General features: G+C 36.6%; 1 protein-coding gene across 1 annotated transcript; it reads right to left on the bottom strand.

Annotated features, from left to right (window-relative positions):
- Nucleotides 1-475: 475 nt before the first annotated feature.
- On the bottom strand, nt 476-13,711 carry LOC124272603 (T-cell leukemia homeobox protein 3-like). The gene is made up of 3 exons (XM_046707803.1): nt 13,366-13,711; nt 3,900-4,116; nt 476-1,384 (listed from the first exon to the last, which is right to left on the bottom strand). Exons 1-3 carry the CDS (start codon nt 13,709-13,711, stop codon nt 1,198-1,200), a joined length of 750 nt encoding a protein of 249 aa, XP_046563759.1. The 3' UTR covers nt 476-1,197.
- Nucleotides 13,712-14,523: the final 812 nt, after the last annotated feature.

Raw genomic sequence — 14,523 nt, 5'->3', positions numbered from 1 at the left:
CAGATTGTTCGGATGCACTAACAAATGTAATAATAAATCTATAAATAGTGAGATGTCATTTCGTAAGCAAAATAGTTGAACGGCATAGAAAAGAGATGGAAAGATGAAAAGGGCTGTATTTTTATAACCTGTGAAAGGTTGGTGATAGTCTGGTATTCAGATGACAAACGATTAAGAATGGAGAGTATGTTTTGACTGCACATGGACATTGGAATTGCACACCTCGTTGCTTATTATCACTCGCAGACACCTGCTTAAAACAATACTAGCTCTGTTGGTCTGGCAGGAAGAAACAAAGTTTTTATTACGAAACGTTCGACAGTGAATGTGAGAAATAACACATATTTATCTTCAGACTATAAGGAAAGAAAACTGGATCCACCTGACGAAGGGGCAAAACTAGCCCAGAAACGTTGTGTAAAATAAATCAAGAAGTTGTTATCCATAAGATTTGTCTTGTATTACTACACCAACTTCTAAATGCCTTTGAAGAATTTCAAGTTTCTGAACATTACTGTTAAGTTTCTACTTAATACCAAAATGTAATAGTTCATAATAATTCAAGTTTTTGTCCAAGTACCTGTGGCTATAAGTGGTTTATAACAAGAGAAAAATATGACTGATTCGATGTCCTAAACATGATTTATAGTAGGTAAGCGAGTCTTTATGTATTCATAATTGTATACACAGGTATTATCTCAGCCAAATTGTGACTTGTAATACAGTAATTGTCCAATTCATGAAATTACTTGTGTTGCATTATATTACTCGTGCATATAAAGCACATAAAATTTAATTTGAAGTGAATGAAAAATAGTATATACATAATACACTATGTGCAATTTGAAACGTAAACGATATACACATTTACATAGCACTGACCAATATCACGTATACAGTGACTGAAATTTACAAAGTCATTCAACCATCCATTCATGTTTCACACATTGTTTCATCGCATGATATGCATTTGAAATAGATTTGAGAATCTGTCAAGTCATTGTTCATCATAACGATACACAATATAGAAGTAACATCCCTCGTTGATGTTGAAATCACTGTGGTCGGAGAAACTTGGACATGATCGAGGCCGCCATTTTCAGTTGAATACGTGGCCACTGTCTGGGATCAATGATAGGAACAACCGTTTCATGGTGGCTTGAAAGTCAATAATTATTTATTAATTGAGTTGAGACATCAGCCATTATTCCTTGAGCCATCTTCTGCCCAAGGTTGAAGGTTTTGAAGAGCGTTTAGGGACGAATTACTCATACACAGTGGGTCACGAATGTCGTAAATCGTCTTACTAGCTTCCGCTTGTAACGACATCATCAACCGGTTTGCCGCTTGTCGTTCGGCTTCTCTTTCTTCTGCGGTTTGTCGCCTGGGAAAAGAAGAGAACATCTTAAATCATCGGCATAAACAGTGATACGATGTCTGTATTATTATCAGTGGACAAAGATATCGCAAATATCACGCACTGATCTATTATCCAGCTAGTTATTTCAATGAGTAGCTTCACGGAATATATTTCCCCCTCAGCTTTTATATCAGTAAGCATAGTACATAGTATAATATCGCACTCGAAACATGTACATTAATTGATGCATGTATTTCTAAACAAGGCTGACTCTGAAGGGTAACAAATTTAAGAATTTAAGAAAACAATAATTTTTCGTTTCTCTCTGAATTCGACAGAATATATGTTCGTGCATATTGTACATATTGAACACGGCGTGGTTAATAAGTAGACAATCAGTTCCAGTTACCTCCCAGGGTGTGATAAAACAATCATTGTCTAATGTGTCTTTAATCTTTAGACGCTTCAAGATTATTGTCTCCAATGGCAACTACGTATAATTGAATAACCAAGACTAATTAAGAACACTATCATCGTGGACTGACATTTTGAAGGCATGGGATGTGACTTTACGGAAACAATATTGAAATAATACTTAGTATACACATCGTGTGTATACGTATAAAGTAATGACCACATTTGCTGAGTGTTTTGTACTACTATTGACGAAGGTGCGGGTACTTAGAATTAATTCAAAAGATGCGAGAATTTAATTTAGGATTGGTTTGGATGGTTCTCAATCGGGGAAGTATCATCTTGTTTTACGTTATCAAGAACTTCAGAAGTTGTTTCCAGTCCTGCTTTTATCTCAATCAAACTCTACGTCACGTGGTCTGCCAGCTTACATGTCTAACAACAGCCTTTCAATGGGGACACAATGCTGGCTTCTCGGTGAGGGAGAGCTTCTAATCTCAGATGATGTGGTGTTAGTCGGGGGTTAATAGCATTTCACGCTCTGATCAGAGCAGATGGATCAATTATTAGTACTTGGAGTTCAAACACGCTGAACAAATTGAATAACTCTGGTATTGGCGAACAATTCGATTTTGCTGAGCCACGAGGGCAATTACTCGAGTCTTTGAAGAGCATGAGTTATCTCCCATGACGCTTTTGAGTCAACTTGTCAGGATGCTCACCCGCCTATAAAAATTTAACCGAACTACTGTCCACAATATTAGATTCTTTGAGAGCATATGTGAGGTCTCATAGAAAGTTGATAATGTTAAACGCATACCTTTCAGGATTTAATTGGATTCTGTACTTATCTAATCGTGCTCGATTACCACTGAGCGGGTCAATCGACGTCTGATGTTGAAGGTAAAGGTGCTCTCACAGATTTGTAATCCCATGTGAGTTTTTTTACTGTCTCTTTGCATTCTGGGATGCATTTGCAAGAAAGAAAAACACAACAGTCTAGACGTGACAAGCACTACCTGGAGATTCCAGCAGTCTGCCGAGCTTTGAAACAACACAGTATTTCAACATGGCTCGTTGCAGCGAAACAGTTGAAGAGCCGAATTAAAACTATTCAATTACTATTCTTTTCAACATGTGTAGGTAAGGATCTTGATATAAATACATCCTAAGTCGTGAGTCACGATGTCCTTACAGATAAAGAAATGTCTGTCTCTCTCGAGAATACATACATGTATATTGCAGATTCGTTTTAAGTAAATAAAGATGAAATTTAATCAACCACAATTATTCATTTAGGAACTCTTTTTTCAATGCATGTACGTAGATTGAAACTTTGGAAAAAGATGAATCAAGATTCATTTTAGATTTCAAACAGATTGTGAATTAAGAAAAAAGTATTTTCGAGATGTATTTTGATAAAAAACAAACGTTATAAAACATATTGTGAATTGTATTCAAGCAGGATCAGTTTCGCAAATTCATCTTTTCAGACCACTTTTAAATTGTCTGCATTGTTTTAGAAGTCAAATCACGATGCATTTATATTTAGATTTGGTTTTTAATCTCTTCTCTCTTATTGCTATATATTAGTCATTGAGTATAGTATAAGAATAGCTTTCATGAAGTTTGTGTTTGTTTATTGTTTAACGCCGCACTCAGCAATATTCCGGCTATATGGCGACGGTCTGTAAATAATGAGACTGGACTAGACAATCCAGTGATCAACAGCATGATCATCGGTCTACGCAAATGGGATACGATGACATGTGTCAACCAAGTCAGCGAGCTTGACCACCCGATCCCGTTAGTCGCCTTTTACGACAAGCATGGGTTGCTGAAGACCAATTCTAACCCGAATCTTCACGGGTTTTATGCAACACATTCCTGTTCGCGACTTTATGAATGGTTAATAGGTAGTAATTAATATTTTAGATCAAGGATCAGATTCCCGTAATTATAGAGCATGAAGTTAAATTACATAGGTACGCCATAACAGATACCCATTAAGTAACGATCAGCAATGACCATCAATAGCTTGATATGAATTACTCGGAAAGAAGAAAGCACAATGAATGATTTGATTACATATCATCAAGAAAGACCACTCGTCCATATATCTCACCTCCATTTCGTCCTCCTGTTCTGGAACCAGGTCTTGACCTGGGCGTCGGTCATCTTCAGCGCTTTGGCCAGGGCTGACCTTTCAGCTGAAGCCAGGTACTTCTGTCGATGAAAGCGTTTCTCAAGTTCCATGATCTGTAGGCGAGAGAACGATGTCCGTGGCTTCTTCCGCTTCGGCGGGGTCCTGTTCTGATAGGGATGTCCAACACGCCGGACAACTGCAATAGGTCAGACATTAAGGTTAGATTTGGGGGATAGTTGTATAACAAACACACTTATAACGAACTGACGGACGAACTGTTTTTGTTATCCGACCATTTACAAACGACGGTTATAAAAATTAAAAGTGGTTTTCCTTTTGAGTTCGTTTTAACATTAAATTATATTGTTTCTATACGACCATCACAATGACCTCTGGGTATTCTTACAAATTACATAACCAACGTAGACACCATCTTCCGTGTGTATATAAACAAGATGTGCAAAAAAGTATAAACTGTTTTCTGTATTTCATATATCACAGAAGGCTCTATTATTATGTGTTAGAAAACCGAAAATGTAGAACTAGTTTTTCTGAAGAAAGGTGGTTAATGACTCAGCGGTTAAGCTGTGTTTATGGAAATAGTCGATACGAGCTAGTGACTTGATAAAGATGCCCGAGCATCAGAAGCTGTATTTAAGCCTATAGCAAACCAGGGCCCCGTTTCACAAAGCTCTCGTAGCGTTACGACTTTCGTAAGTCAATGTTACAGTATAAGAGGTACGAATGCTACGAAAACAGTTACTAGATCTAAGGCGTACGAGAGCTTTGTGAAACGGGGCCCAGGACTAGATCATGTTCCACAGTATGCTCAAACTGCTAAGCAGTTGTTCTGTGAGTTGTTCATAGTGAAATTACGATAATGGACTTATCTTTATCTGGACCGTGTTATTTGCGCAGTTGACGACATGAGACACATGAACAGAGGGTGATAAATATTATCTTCAGAAGTATACCTTTAGTAGTTCTAAACTGAAAGATGATAATTCAATATTCGTGTGATTGTTGGTGTTACTGAAATATGACCTTGATCATAATTAAAAGTGAATTTAGGCCTACGGTAGTCTGTCTCACAGTCCCTGAACAATCTTATTTACCCTACTGCATAGCCCTCTCTGCAATGCTAAAGCCCTAAATGAAGCAAGTCTAGATTTTCCATTGTTCAGGTCTGAATCTCTGGTGTCCCTGGGGCTCATTTTCAATATACATGGGTTATTTGTTATAATCAAAATTATATATATTCAGAGGCTAAGCGTTAGTCTAGGCCTACGGCTCAAGACCTCTAGATGAACTGTTAGATGCAAATCATGTTGACGTAGCAAGTCGCCAAGGACAGTGAATGAGTTGTGAGTGAGTGAGTTTGGGTTCGCCGTGTTTAGTAATAGTCAGGGGACACAAGGCATGGAATTCACACTTTGCCGTCACGGGAATCGAACCCGGGCTTTAGGTAAACGCTATAACCCCTAGTATCTGAACAGCATCTTCAGAACAAACACGTTACGAGTCCACTCGGAAAGTTATATTTATGTCGCTACCAGTCATTACGACATCTTTGGGATGGGTCCAATTTCTTCTCCAGTTCCGAGATACGTTCCTTATGACAATGTTATGACATGAATGGAACAGTTTTTCTGAGTTGTGCATTGCTGGTAAACCCGCTGATAGAATCAACCTTTAAATCTCAATCTTTTTTTAATAATCACTGACGAGGTAGTCACCGGTGTAATTATTGACATTTCAACACACATTTACCTTTCCTTATAATGGGAAAGCACAACTGCAATGTTTCGACATTAATAACATGTACATTTCGTCTTTTGATATGTAAAAAATGACACCAGGTGTTCGCGAAGAAGAAAGCCTGCCTTGCTTATCGGCAGCATCTGCTATAAACATGGAGATTGATTAACTATTCGTAAACTATCAATTATCGCTACAAGAAACAGTGAATAGTGGATTAAAAAATATGATATGAACGTGAACAATGGAAGGTATTCCAAGAGACGGTCTTCAAAATCCATGATGGAGAGAAATAGTTATCACCCAGTCGGTGTATATTCACCAATGTTATACTGAATACGTTCTTTCTGTATCTGGTTGCTCAAGCTAGTTTTAGTTCTATTTAGTGATATTTTCTGCAGACCATATTAACAGTGTTACTTCCTGGTGCCTGTATTAAGAATGTTAGTTCCTGATGCCTACATTATAATTAATACTGTCAACATCATAAAGTGATATTTTCTGCAGACCATATTAACAGTGTTACTTCCTGGTGCCTGTATTAAGAATGTTAGTTCCTGATGCCTACATTATAATTAATACTGTCAACATCATAAAGTGATATTTTCTGCTGACCATATTAACAGTGTTACTTCCTGGTGCCTGTATTAAGAATGTTAGTTCCTGATGCCTACATTATAATTAATACTGTCAACATTATAAAGTGATATTTTCTGCAGACTATATTAACAGTGTTACTTCCTGGTGCCTGTATTAAGAATGTTAGTTCCTGATGCCTACATTATAATTAATACTGTCAACATTATAAAGTGATATTTTCTGCTGACTATATTAACAGTGTTACTTCCTGGTGCCTGTATTAAGAATGTTAGTTCCTGATGCCTACATTATAATTAATACTGTCAACATTATAAAGTGATATTTTCTGCAGACCATATTAACAGTGTTACTTCCTGGTGCCTGTATTAAGAATGTTAGTTCCTGATGCCTACATTATAATTAATACTGTCAACATTATAAAGTGATATTTTCTGCTGACTATATTAACAGTGTTACTTCCTGGTGCCTGTATTAAGAATGTTAGTTCCTGATGCCTACATTTACAATGTTATTTTCCGATGTGTATATTTCCAGTGATATTTACTTATACCTACTTTATCAGTTATGGTGTGACATTAACATTGTTATTTCCTTACGCCTACCTTTAAGTGTTACAGTTAAACGTCTATTGCATTCTGCCTACATTACAAACAGTATTTCCTTATGCACTGCATTACAGGTGATAGTCACTAAAGCTAACATTAAGAAGTAACAGCGTTATATCCTTGTGTCTGCATTAAATTGCTACATTAACATTAGTATTTCTTGATGCCTACTATAAAGGTGACATAGAGAGTACTATATCATATTGCCTTCATTCAAGATGTAGTTTCGTCATGTCTTATTTCCGAAGCCTATATAAACAGTGAAACTAAATTAAAAGTGTTCTTTGTCGTAAAATATATATTAATAGTATTATTTCGTCATGTCAACTTGAATAGTGATAAAATGTTACAATAACAGTATTATTTCGTCATGTCAACTTGAATAGTGATAAAATGTTACAATAACAGTATTATTTCGTCATGTCAACTTGAATAGTGATAAAATGTTACAATAACAGTATTATTTCGTCATGTCAACTTGAATAGTGATAAAATGTTACAATAACAGTATTATTTCGTCATGTCAACCTGAATAGTGATAAAATGTTACAATAACAGTATTATTTCGTCATGTGAACTTGAATAGTGATAAAATGTTACAATAACAGTATTATTTCGTCATGTCAACTTGAATAGTGAAAAAATGTTACAATAACAGTATTATTTCGTCATGTGAACTTGAATAGTGACAAAATGTTACAATAACAGTATTATTTCGTCATGTGAACTTGAATAGTGATAAAATGTTACAATAACAGTATTATTTCGTCATGTCAACTTGAATAGTGATAAAATGTTACAATAACAGTATTATTTCGTCATGTGAACTTGAATAGTGATAAAATGTTACAATAACAGTATTATTTCGTCATGTCAACTTGAATAGGGATAAAATGTTACAATAACAGTATTATTTCGTCATGTGAACTTGAATAGTGAAAAAAATGTTACAACAACAGTATTATTACGTCATGTGAACTTGAATAGTGAAAAAATGTTACAATAACAGTATTATTACGTCATGTGAACTAATAGTAATAACATATGACAGTAACAGTGTTCGTTCGTCATGCCTAGATTATCAGTGTTATTCCCAGATGCTTCTATTAACTGTATTATGTCTCGATGTTTGAATTAAGCGTTAAAATTTATTTGGTCCATGTATGAAAAGTGTTATACCCTGGTGCCTACATAAAAACCGTACATTAACAATGCAACATACATTAACTGTGTGTTTTCTCAGTGCCTACATTAAAATGTTACATTAACCGTGTTATTTCTCAGTGCCTACATTAAAATGTTACATTAACCGTGTTATTTCTCAGTGCCTACATTAAAATGTTACATTAACCGTGTTATTTCTCAGTGCGTACATTAAAATGTTACATTAGCAGTGTTATTTCTCAGTGCGTACATTAAAATGTTACATTAGCAGTGTTATTTCTCAGTGCCTACATTAAAATGTTACATTAGCAGTGTTATTTCTCAGTGCCTACATTAAAATGTTACATTAACATTTCATGTTACATTAAAATGTTACAATAGCAGTGTTATTTCTCAGTGCCTACATTAAAATGTTACATTAGCAGTGTTATTTCGGGATGTCTTCATTAACATTGATCTTTCCTGACACTCACATTAACAGAGTCGTTTTCTGTTACTGGTGCGCACACAGATAGTCATGTTCTGGTGCTTTTGCCCACACACTAACACAGTCATGTTCTGGTGCTGAGGCACACACACCAACAGAACCATGCTCTGGTTCATCAACAGTTATGGTATGGTGTTGGTGCCCACTAACACAGTCATGTTCTGATGCCCACACAGTAACACAGTTATGTCCTGGTGCAGATGCCCAGTAGGCCCACCCACTGCACAGTCAGGTTCCCCACACACTAACACAGTCATGCTCTGGTTCACCAACAGTTATGTTCTGGTTCTGGTGCCCACACACTAACAGAGTCATGTTCCGCTTCTGGTGTCATATGCTCTGGTGTTGGTGCCCAGATACCAACAGAGTTATGCTCTGGTGTTGGTGCCCAGATACCAATACAGTTATGCTCTGGTGTTGGTGCCCAGATACCAACACAGTTATGCTCTGGTGTTGGTGCCCAGACAACAAACAGTTATGTCATGTTCTGGTGGTGCCACACACTAACAGAGTCATGTTCTGCTTGCTGCTGACCAACCTGGCACGTGTCATACCAACACAGCTCTGGTGTTGGTGCCCCAACACAGATACCAGATACCAATACAGTTATGCTCTGGTGTTGGTGCCCAGATACCAATACAGTTATGCTCTGGTGTTGGTGCCCAGATACCAATACAGTTATGCTCTGGTGTTGGTGCCCACTAACTAACAGAGTCATGTTCTGGTTCATTAACAGTTATGTTCTGGTGCAGATGCCCACTCAATAACAGAGTCATGTTCTGGTGTTGGTGCCACGCACCAGTCATGTTCTGGTGCCATAATATCATTGTTTGGAAATACGTGAAACATACTACGTTTACATGGCGTGCCTTCGTAGATCTGCTGTACATTAATAATTCACCTAATCTTTACATTCACTTCTGTTTTGTTTCCCAAAGCACTTTGGCTTTCATCACTGAACGCTAAGCAATTCACAGAATAAGACTCTAAACGTTGACATTTCACATACATATGATAACACGGTGACTCACAGTGTACTTCAAATTATGATGAAGTATACCTGATTAAATATGACACACATATGTAAGATGTTACATGTATGAGATTTAAGACGCTCACGACTAAATATCTATTAACAAAACAGGCGTGTGTGCAGATTGGACATGCAAACACGCAAACGCACACGCAAACACACGCAAACACACACACACATTACATGCATGTATGTTCCTTCACTCACTTAAAGCAACATGTTGGGCATCCGGATACTCTATTCACTAGAGCTGTGACGATATATCGTAGTATCTATAATCGTGATACTTTATCTGACGATAAATATATCGATACGTTTTTTCGTATCGTGATATGTATCGTTGACTTTAAATTTGTTAATTTTCATTAGATATTGACGGTTATGTCAATATTTCTTCCGATTAAAATATGATTTTTTAAAGAAAATAACTAAAGAAAGCATATCGTGATAGCATCGAATCGAATCGTATCGTTCCAAGATATCGCGATACGTATCGTATCGTGAAATTTCTGTATCGTCACACCTCTACTTTTCACTGAGTGCGAATTGTGACACAATGTACTCTCATGTTCGTGAATAATGCACATGCAAAATGAACATGCACATTCTACAATCTCCGCATGCACACAAGCACGTCTCCAATCACATTAATGAGTTTGTAAATCCAAACATCCGGGGAAGGCTCCAGACAACGGACAAGCAGAGCAATGTTGTGATGTATCTTTCAGTGTCTCAGTGAAATAAAACCAAGACGTTTATGTATCTTCACATGTGAGTGATAACGATTTTTAGTAAGTCGGTGCTAAAGGGGTGGAAATGGATCGTCAATATATGACTATAATCATCAAAAATCTTTGCCAAAATTGTCCGATTCCGATTATATGATAAGCTTGTACTTTATAAGTAACGGTACTATTGCCAGACAGAGTTATCAATTAGGATTACAGCAAGAGTAGCCTAGGACAGCTTATGGTAACGTCAACATATTATAAACCGAATTTACGAACTTACTGCTTTTCAAAACTGGAATAAATTCGACTATTATGCCATACATTTCGTAACAATGGAAAAAAAAGTCTAAAAAATGTTTCGAGTGATTAAACTATTGATTTTATTGATAACGTATGGCTGAACAAATCTAAAAAATATATTCAGTTCTAACCTCCCCGTTATAGTGCCAAATAATTAAGTGCCTGTGTAGGACGCTTAACAACTTACGTCTTCAGCGTAATAGCAAGTTCCACTAAGGCAATTTACATGCAAAGTGGATTATACTCTCATAATCGATTTCTATTGTTTGGCTGCATTAAGTTTTATTTATTGAAACAAAACCTACCAAAATTATCATTTCTAATGAAGATATAAAAAACGCATGTTTAATAATGTATAAAAGATTCAAAAACATTAAATTAAGCAGGAGATCTATATGTTCCATCCTAATCCATCTGCAAAGTACAACTGACACTTTTATGTTTTACTGAATTGCCATTCAAAGACAAAAAGGCAAAACAAATCTCCATTATATGTCATGGATTGTGAGAAGAAGTATCCCAAGTTGATGTATTAGTAATTTAAGATTTAAGGAGATAATCAAATCAAACACAGTGGCTTAAATTTGATATTCCTTCAAAAATCAATTTACAAAAGCATTCATCAAACTCTCCAGTTTAGAACTTCTAGAAACGACATACATATTGTACCATAGGTGATTATTGTATTAATTGATTACCTCTGAGTAAGATAATGGCTTTTGATTGGTATCATAGTGGCCAAGACAACAGTATTGATCAATAATCACGGATGGGATTAGCACCAACAAATGAGGGAGCGTATAGAAGGAAATACCTCACGGCATCGTGTCGTTTTGAAAATTGTTCTATAATATGAACATCAATTTTCATTATCCGCCATTATTTTCTCATTAGTGTATTGCTACTTTTTGACAAGTCTTAAACGATAATCACAGATTCGAGACTGCACAGAAAAGAAATCAAAAGGGGAGATCTAAATAAATTTGAATGAATCGAAATCCATGGTTATCAGCATTATATATATCATTTTCGATAAATAAGACCGAAATAGGCATACTTATGAATAGATGCACAGGCTAAGAGGAACAGCTTACTCTTTGAAATTCATATCAGATTTATATATTGTGGTGTTCCAGCAATACAACATATTGACATGTACTTGTGCATCAACATTTAAACTAAATGGGTACGTGATGTTTTTGTCCCCCTTCCCCCAAAAAGAAAAAAAAAGAAAATTTATTAAAATTTTCACTTTTTATTAACATTTCTATGATCTGTTCACATAATAGCGTTACCGTGCTACTGCAGGTCTTCATTTAGGAAACAGCTTTTATAGTTAACAAAAATATGTAAATATACAACTGCAGAATTGCTGAGGGGTCGTAATCAACGTCATAACAATGTGATTCATAGTATTTTCGACATCAATAAAACAACGATAAAATAGACAGTTTTTGTGCCTGTTAAAGAGAATTGCCAGAGGGAGGTTTGGGTTTCTCCGCCTGTCGCAGGACAATTATACAGTCACAACTGTAACCTGATTGGATTTAGTAGTGACAGAAGAAAGCGTAATATGCATAACAAACCGTCACTAGCTGGGATTACATGCCAATAACAATAGACGGTCCGCTATATCAAATTAGGCACAGGAACTTTTAGTTACCATCAATTTCCTCAACATTATATGCCGGAATGCTTTAGAACATGACGCAGACAAGCAATAAACATTTGAAGATTCTCATATCGATATCTTATGGACAAGGATGGACATTGTTTTTCAATATACGATGATTTTGTCAAATGTATTTGAACGGTATGAACCTGTTTCGTCTAATTTTTAAAACAGGTAAACAGTAGCAATTAGACGACCCAGGCATAGTTAGGATTGAGTGACTTTGCTCGTTAGACGAAGTAGGCATGTGGACCAATCCATTTCAAACTTAACAGGGATGTTACCACAAAATAAAAACAAAGACAACATAGATATATTTCATCGTATATGTTTATCATTTATTAATTTACTGTACTATTTGCATATATATCTCACACATATATAAAATTCACAAATACATAGAAATATATTTGGATATTGATTAACAGGACTTTGTCAACTTTGATCATTTTAAATGCAACAGGTATGTAGATAAATAGCAGGACTATCCATCAGATCAATTTTTTTTAACAAAAATGTGATCTAATGTAAATTGATATAGATTAGTTGAGTATATTAAAATACTTTCATATATATAAAAACATGCTATTTCAGGTGAAAAGGAAAACCTTTTGGTATATTGGTTTTATAAGGAGGATTTTGTTTATAAATATTTCTTTTACTCGGCGAAACGTTTTCAAACGCGAGAAAGAAATCAACAGTGTGACTGAAACTGATATCTAACTTATACTACACGAAAGAACTACAAGGCATGCTGAGCCGCTCAAAAATGTTTTCAATTTTCCTTGACATTAGAGAAGCTTGGGGATTCCAGACTGACTTTGTGCGTTCGCACACATGAATCAACAAGTCTGGTTTCAAACTTGCTGGCACCGCGGCAATTATTGTCACGAGGATATAAAATTACTACAAACTTAAAAAAACCTTATCGATCTTCTGTTTATTTACATAACTCTCACAATTGTCACAAAAATAGAACAAGATCGAGGTTAAATGTCAGATAATACGTACGCTGATAAATACATATGGACCTAATCACACAAATACTTTACACGTACATTTTACGAATATGAAATAGACTTACGTGCAACTTACCTCCAAATCTGTCCCGCCGAATATCTACCCAGGGTATACTGTAATTCGGCCACAGAGGCACAACAGGGTGGGGTCTGTGGGTGGGGACACGTATCACCCCCGTAGACTCAGAGTTTGTCAGGTACGGGATGCACCCCACAGGCGAAAATGGCACGTTTTTAATGATGGGTGAATAAGGATTGTCGGATGAAGGACTGAAAGGACCTTGGGACAAGGATGATTTCGGTGACCGGGGGCGATCGTCTCTCTTCAGGGGTGCCTCGCCAAGAATTTTCTTGATGCTGAAAGACAACTCTGTGTCGGAATCCTTCTGGACAACGGCTTCTTCGCTTCTATCTTGTGACATATTGCTGTGTAGCCAGCGGTCAGTAAACTCAAGCTAGAACATCAGTTGTGCGAATCCAATATCGCCTCCATCTTACAAGCATAGGTGTGAAAGAGTGTAAAAGAGCATCTTAATAGTTAGTCTATTAAATAAAGCACTAGGCCATTTCTCAGATCAGATATAGTCAGCTAATTGTCAGGAGGGTCATTAAAACGACATGACACTTGCAGTGTAGAAAGTCGCACGTGGACGACCCCACTGGCTGCTGATTGGTTTAGCTCTAGTTGCTGTATAGCGCCATCTGTCAACAAGCCACGCCCCCTATCAGTTCCTTCTCGCGTTACTACAAGGAAAATCCGTTCAGTGTTTCTAACAGCGAAAACGGATCGATTGGCGAGCGCTCTTTGAAATTAGAAATCTGTTGTGAAAATCTGACAAGTGCCCGCTTCTAACTATTGGAGTCCAACTGCGAGTGGAATTAGCGGAAATTTAGAATGGTTTGTTGTCTTTCTTATGGCTAGAGGCATCAAGACATCCCTCTCGAGTTTCCGGACACGAAAATGGATTCTATCAAGAAAATTGATAACTCAGGGAGACAGGGCTGTGGTTAAATAATTACGTGCTGATTTTGAAAGGTTGTTTCGCCTTCCGCGATAATGGGCTCTGTAAGAACCGATAGAGTAAGAATTATAGAAGACAAAGCGCTCTTAACTAATTGGTATCAATGACTGTCACAACGAGGTGAAATTCACGGGCTCTCAGGAAGAAAGTCGCAACTGGCGTCGTAGTTCTTTTGTATAAATAATTTGACTGTCATAGATGTTCTTAAAGGC

The sequence above is a fragment of the Haliotis rubra genome, unplaced genomic scaffold, assembly GCF_003918875.1.
Source record: "Haliotis rubra isolate DU_JTF1 unplaced genomic scaffold, ASM391887v1 Scf171, whole genome shotgun sequence".
NCBI lineage: Eukaryota > Metazoa > Mollusca > Gastropoda > Lepetellida > Haliotidae > Haliotis > Haliotis rubra.
The sequence above is the reverse complement of the archived record's forward strand: the minus strand, read 5'-3'. Positions and strand labels throughout refer to the sequence as shown.